Source organism: Triticum dicoccoides, chromosome 4B, assembly GCF_002162155.2.
Source record: "Triticum dicoccoides isolate Atlit2015 ecotype Zavitan chromosome 4B, WEW_v2.0, whole genome shotgun sequence".
In the NCBI taxonomy this organism is placed as follows: Eukaryota; Viridiplantae; Streptophyta; class Magnoliopsida; order Poales; family Poaceae; genus Triticum; species Triticum dicoccoides.
In genome coordinates, this window is record NC_041387.1 from 630,846,449 (window position 1) to 630,853,387 (window position 6,939).

Below are 6,939 nucleotides of genomic sequence, written 5' to 3' on the forward strand. Positions count from 1 at the left end.
GAAATCAGGAGGGCGGGAAAGGAAGGAGATGGACGTGCGAAAAGGAAGGAGATCGGAAGGACGTGCGGGAAAGGAAGGAGATCGCGAGGAAAGGAAGGAGATCGGGAGGACGTGCGGCGTGCGGGAAAGGAAGGAGAGCAGGAGGGCGGCCGGAACTGACGGTGCTGGATGCGTGTGGCAGTTTTGCAATCTGTCACACGGTTGCCACTTACATATTTCGAAAAATAAACTATCTCTACACATGATGTACAAGGGATGAACACCTTTAAGTGTGAAGCGCTTGTAAAAATGAATATACAACCATTAATTTTGTAAAAGAATACAAAATGTATACATGTTTACGAAAAGAAAGCAAGTACAAAAGAAATGAGACTGGGTGAATCATGCAAATAGTCCAATTGTGATGGAAAAGCAAAAAAAATGCCGAGATGAAAAACAGTTTTTTTTTTAGTCTAGATGAAAAACAGATAAGAAAGCCACGACGAAAACATACTGCACCATGCCGCTACACACACACGGGAAAAAAGAGAGGAATAACGAAGAGTGTTGTGCGCCGTGCCGGCTGGACAAAGAGCACAGCCAATGGGCCGCATTCGTGTCGCTCCACAAAGTCCAGCGACAACTCAACTTGATTCGTAGCTTTTTTAGAACGGGCCAGGAGGGTTAATGGGACAAAAGTTTTCTCTTAAGAACTTGCAATTGCGAATCCCCTTCCCCTTGCCAAAACTTGCAGTTGCCAGCCCTTTTAAAACTTGCAGTTGCCTATTGTGCATGATATTATGCTATTGCACTAAGTTATGACGTGTGTAGTTGCGGGGTCTCTCATTAATAGTTTTATTCGTGCGATAAAAATCACACAGTAAACATGGACACAAAAAGAATCCACTACTGTTATTTTACAAAAGAAACGACAATTACAAAAATTCTGCACATTCAAACAATGAAGAACGCACCCTACTACCCAAAAAAATGGAAATAGCAATTGCCCAAGAAAAAGGGATAAAAAAGAAGCAACAACGATGCCTGGGGCATAGAACAAAACAAGCTTAGCTTGACAACTAGTAAAACAGAAGCAATAAAGTGGAAATAGCAATTGCCCAAGAAAAAGGGATAAAAAAAGAAGCAACAACGATGCCTGGTGCATAGAACAAAACAAGCCCAGCCTGACAAAAAGAAAGAAAACCCATCAAACCAGGCGCTCCTCTACATGGGCCGCAGGCCACACGCTGCATTGCCACGCTAACTGCGCTACCGTGGGTCAGTCAGAGAACTCCTATGTGACGCTCTCTGCGTCAAGTTGCTGCGGCTTCGCACAGGAGCGTCCCCGACTGGGCCGGCCCATATGTTCCTACAAGCTCACCTCACACTCGTATGTGCTCATAACTTAGCATCAAACATAAAGAACTAGACACGCTTTGCAGACCAGAATTACTTTAGAAATTTCAAAAGTAGTTTCTTTTTTCAAAAAAATGGAATGTTCTGGCACACACAAACACTTTCCAAATTTGGAACAATTTTCCGAAAAACTATGACATTTTCGAAAAATCAGGGACATTTTCTTGAAATCATGAACACTTTTTTCTAAACATGAATGTTTTTGGAAATTATGAATAATTTGTTCAAAACACATTTTTTTCAGGAAATTCAGAAAACATGAGTATGTGAACAAAATTGAAAAGGCTGGAACTTTTTTTGAAATTACAGAACATTTTCAAATTTATGAAACAAGATTTAGAAATGAGAACATTTTTTCAGATTCCTCGAACATATTTTGAGTTTGCGAACAAATTGTCAAAAACATGATTTCTTTTCAAATTAGTGAACACATTTATTGAAAATTCCAGATAGAAAAGAAAACCAAAAAAAGGAAAATAGGAACATTTTTTAAAAAGGGAACATTTTTTCAATCCCACAACATTTTGTTTAAAATGCGAACATTCTTTGAATTTATGAACAATTTTGGAAAATGCGACCATTTTTTTAAGAAATGAAGGTTTTATGAAAGTGGGAGCAATTTTTTAAGGTTAAGAATAATTTTTGAAACATGAACTTTTTTCAAAAAAAATTGAAAAAAAAGAAACGAAAAAAGAAACCGAAAAGGAAACAAGAACATTTTTAGACCAAAGTTAGAAACAGAAAACAATTTTAAAAATTACAAAAAAAATTTGAAAATTGAACATTTTTTGGATACGTGAACAAAAGTTGAATACGTGAGGAAATATAAAACGAATATGTTCAGAAATTCATGAACATTTTTGGAAAATTGCAAACAATTTTATGAAATCGCGAATAATTTTTTTAAAGTTGTCAAAATTTTGAACAAAAACATTATGAACAATTTTGTTAACACAAAATATTTTTTGAAAATTCCGAACATTTTTTGGTAAATGCATACAGTTTTTGTATTTATGAATAAAATTTGAAAATACGAATATTTTTTAAATTTTGAACATTTTTGTAAAAGTGCGAACTTTTTTTGAGAGGGAAAACATAAACTTGAAAAACAAAAAATAAAAAAGAAAAGAAAAAGAAACAGAAATAGAAAAAGAAAGGAAAATAAAAAACCGGTTCACGAACCTTCTAGAAGGTTTCCAAAACCAGAAAAATACCAGCTGGAACCTCTAGAAGGTTCTCAAAACCGGGAGTACTGGAACGGTTAAACGGGCCGGCCCGTTGCTTCGCTGCTCGGTCGCTTCCCTGTGCGAAGCGCTGGCAGTTTGACGCAACGAGCGGCAAATAGGATATTCCGGTCAGACACGCCGACAAAAAGTGGACAAGAAAAAGCCCATAGCATGTGACGCGGCGACAAAAATCCATAACTTGCCACGGGCCTCGTACAATGCTCCTCAGCCAATAACACGAATCGATCCTCAGAAAAAAGAGGCAATAACACGAATCCTGACGCGACTTTGATCCAGTGACTGCGCTCGTGAATGCGACCAAACTACTCCATCCGTTCCTAAATATTTGTCTTTCTACAAATTTCAACAAATAACTACATACAGAGCAAAATAAATGAATCTATATTTTAAAATATGTCTATATACATCCATATGTGGTGGTCCATTTGAAATTTCTAAATAGACAAATACTTCCTCCATCCCAAAATTCTTGTATTAGATTTGTCTAAATACAAATGTATCAAGTCACGTTCTAGTATTAGATACATCTGTATCTAGATGAATCTAAGACAAAATTTTTGGAACGGAGAAAGTATTTAGAAGCGAGAGAGTATATCCCAACTTGCTGAGTTTCAGCAATCCAGAAAATATGCTAAATGCCAACCATGGAACATCATAAATGTCGTGGCGCACACGAATGCCTCGGTAACCGTCCGAAGCGATGCACGGAACATTGGCGCAGGGAAGAGGTGACACTCAACTCTGAAACTCGTTTGCTAGAACACAAAAGTGGCGTGAACTCTATCCTATTCAAACACACCCGCTCATCACATTGCCTAGCGCCTTAAGCCTTCGCTGGGAGACTTAGGATTGAATTCCAGCTCCTATTTTTTGTTCTAGGTGGCAAAATTGTAAAATTTTATTTTAGGTACATGGCAAAGTTTCAAAAAAATGCACATGCCAGATTTAAAAAAATTTGAACTTTTCATAAGGATTTTTTTGTAATGTTCATAATTTAAGTTGTTTTGTACACATGGAAAATTTTAGAAAAACTTTCTCCTGATCCCATGGTAAATTCATAACATTTTGTCTTCCTGACTGGAAATTTTTGGTCTTTTTGTAATGCTCCCATGGCAAGCTTTGGGAAATTTTATCACTTATTCATGGGCAATTTTATTTTTAGGGGCATGGAAATTTTATTACTTTTTGTCATGGCAATTTTCCTCTGTCTGACTTTTATGTTTTTGGAAAACAAAAGTAGTAAATATGGCAAATTCCTTGTATGTCTTTTATAATTAATATGCAAAACTTGCCATGTATGATCTTCTTTTTCTCTTCAGAATATAAGCATCAGTTACATTTGACGTCCAGCCTTTTTATAGAAGAGAAAAGGAAGGTTAAGAGCAAGGGAGCAGCATAATATATAAGAAAAACTTTATCTTTGAGGGAAATTTTTTCCAACTAGACCGATAAATGAGAAAAAGTACCAGTCGTACCAAGAACCAAAGGTGCCAGCATTCGTTGATATATATACTGTATCTTTTAGCTGAAAATGTGCATTTTGGACCACAATATTGTTTTTGTTGGTTTCTTATTTTTGAGATTTACTACATCCTTTTTGCCATATAGGTATTTTTTGGTAGGCTACCATGGCAATTCTAGTATGTGTTTTGTTGTTTATTTTGGCAACTTTTTAGCATGTGCTTTTTATAAATAGTTGGCTATTTCATGCCATATATCATGGCAAATATATCTTTTAATGGCCAACATTTTTTATTTTTACTATATTTTTGTTTGGACTGCTTGGGTTTCCTTTTGGGTCCATCAAATGACCAAAGCGTTCGCCTTCAGGGTTTTCATCCAGTGAACAATACATTCGCGCGGGGAGTATATAGCAAAACCTTAAATTTAACTCATTTTACTCGTTTTTAAACAAATTTTACTTGTATATTGGATAATATTACTTTTCCTATATAGTTACTCCCTCTGTAAACTAATATAACACGTAGTGGTCTAAAATGTCTTATCAATTTAAAGGGGGGGTATTAAAGAAGATAACGGTCATTTCAATTTGTGAAGTTTGGCAATCACCATACAACTTGGCAAACACAAAACAGTTTCCTAAGTTAATTCATTGCCATCTTAGTTGCAACTGTCATGTTAAACATCACCACCTTGCTAAAACGCACAAAAGTAACATTGGGTGGATGTCTAGGTTGGAAGTGCTATGTACAACTGAATTCGCAGCTAGTAATTACCATCAACTCTGCTTTGAGCTTGCCTCTGGAGATCGACCGTCAGCTCGTCACCAGTTCCAGTCCATCGATCAATAGTAGAACAGATGGGCATAGGGGGACATGCAATGCTGGTCCTGCCACGGGCTGCGCAGCTGCGTCAGGAACGGGTCCTGGAGCCAGTCGAACACTCCATGGTTGGTCGCCGCCGGGAGCTGCAGGCTGGGCAGATCCAGCACACCCTGGCTCACCGCCGGTAGCTGCAGACTGCACAAGTTCGACATCCCATGGTTCGCCGCCGGGAGCTCGAGGCCGCAGGGTGGGTTCACGGTCGGGAGCTGCAGACGGAAGGGCGCGTTTGCCGCTTGCGGCAGAGACGACGTCGACGCCACAGCCACCGTGGCGAGGTCTGCCTCCTTCTTGGCTACCCTGGGGGCGTCGTGGCTGCTGCTGTTGCCGGACAACACCACCGATGACGAGGAGGAGGAGGGCATCAGGAAGTTGTCCTGGACGTCGTCGGACGGCGACAGGTAGAAGTCGCCGGCTGCCGGCACCGGGCATGCTCTGGCCGCGCGGCCGTTGCCGCCGGGCCTCTGCTTCATCTCCTCCATCTCAAAGGCTCTCTGCTCCAGCTCCTTGAGTGGCGTGGCCTTCCGGTACACCTTGCACAGCACCGTGTCCTCCTTGGGCGGCGCGGCTCCAGTGTCGGGGTCGGGGAGGCGGTACTCGTTCATGACCCAGTCCGTCTTGGTGCCCCGCGGTGCGCGGCCCTGGTAGAAGACGAGCGTCTTCTTGAGCCCGATGACCCGCTTGGGGTCGCCGGTGCTCCGGATGGCCCTGTCCGACCCCGTCGCCTTCCAGAACCCCCGCTCCGTCGTCCGGTTCGGCCGCCCGCCGCTCCCCGCCTTCCGGTCACGCGGCACAAAGAAGTACCATTCCCTCTCCCCGATCTTTGCCATCCCTGAACATCCACACGCACATCTCTGTCATCTAGCTGCTCATACATACATCGATCGATCGATCACTGTGACAATGCTCTTGTATGTACGTACCGGGAAGATCCCAGGGATCGTGGCGGTAGATGTTGAGGGTGCCGATGATGTCGAAGTGGAGCTTCTTGCCGAGGGCGACGCGGGAGAGGTAGAAGCCGAGGAGCTCCTCCTCCGTGGGGTGGAACCGGAAGCCGGGGAGGTCCTGATCGAACTCCATGGTCGGCGACGCCGCTGCTGCCATTGCCATTGCTCACTGCTGCTCTGCTCGATCTACTTGCAGCTTACTGGCTTGTACTTGTCTTGTTGCTGCAGTGCTGCTTCAGTGCAGTGGCTGGATGATGAAGGCGGTGGTGGTGGCCGGCGTCGGAGTGGTTTATATAGAGCCTCAAAGTGATATGCCAACCTACGCGTTTTCCTGCAGAAAAGGGGGTCGCAGTTTCTTCGCATCGGAGAAAGCGACCGGTGCTCTAGCTCGGTACGCAAGATCGAATGGATTTGTGCCGGCTTAACTTATCACTAAATTAATCACTGCCTTACTTAATTTAAATTTGGTGTTTGCAGACTCGTCAAGTCACACAGATTGACTCCTTTTCGTCATCCTTTTGCGGCTTAGACATCCCGAGACTGCAGTATTTATCTTGTGCCACTCTCCATTTTGAAAACCTAAAGGCTAGGACTTTTAGCCAAAATAAATAAAATAGTGGTAGGTTTGCTTCTCGAAAGATTGCTACTCTCCATTTTGGAAAGCATTGGACTGGCAATCAATGTTGAGGATATCGCTTATCGTTCGCGTCTCGGTCGAGATTAATCAGAAATCGGGCCGATTACTCGATTTTATCGATCAACTATTAATCGGTCATTTTTTTTTTGCAAATCTCATATTCCCAACAATAAAATATGCTAGTACATTCTTCACCAAAACAATATTGGACAAAAGTGTTAACTTGATTCCTAGCCTTTGAATCCTCATATAATGACAAATAAAATAGGACAACGGTACATCTTACGTTACAAGGTCCACAAAACACAAATAAACATAATTTTCGCAAACATAGTGCTATGAATCGACCCGATTTACCAATAGATTTCTGA

The 6,939-nt window shown here is 41.7% G+C and overlaps 1 protein-coding gene across 1 annotated transcript; it reads right to left on the reverse strand.

Moving 5' to 3' along the window:
• Window positions 1–4,721: 4,721 nt before the first annotated feature.
• LOC119294086 (NAC domain-containing protein 22-like) lies at window positions 4,722–6,166 on the reverse strand. Its single transcript, XM_037572350.1, has 2 exons — window positions 5,908–6,166; window positions 4,722–5,816 (listed from the first exon to the last, which is right to left on the reverse strand). The coding sequence occupies exons 1-2, from the start codon at window positions 6,092–6,094 to the stop codon at window positions 4,948–4,950; spliced, it is 1,056 nt and encodes a 351-aa protein (XP_037428247.1). The 5' UTR covers window positions 6,095–6,166; the 3' UTR covers window positions 4,722–4,947.
• Between the last annotated feature and the right edge of the window lie 773 nt (window positions 6,167–6,939).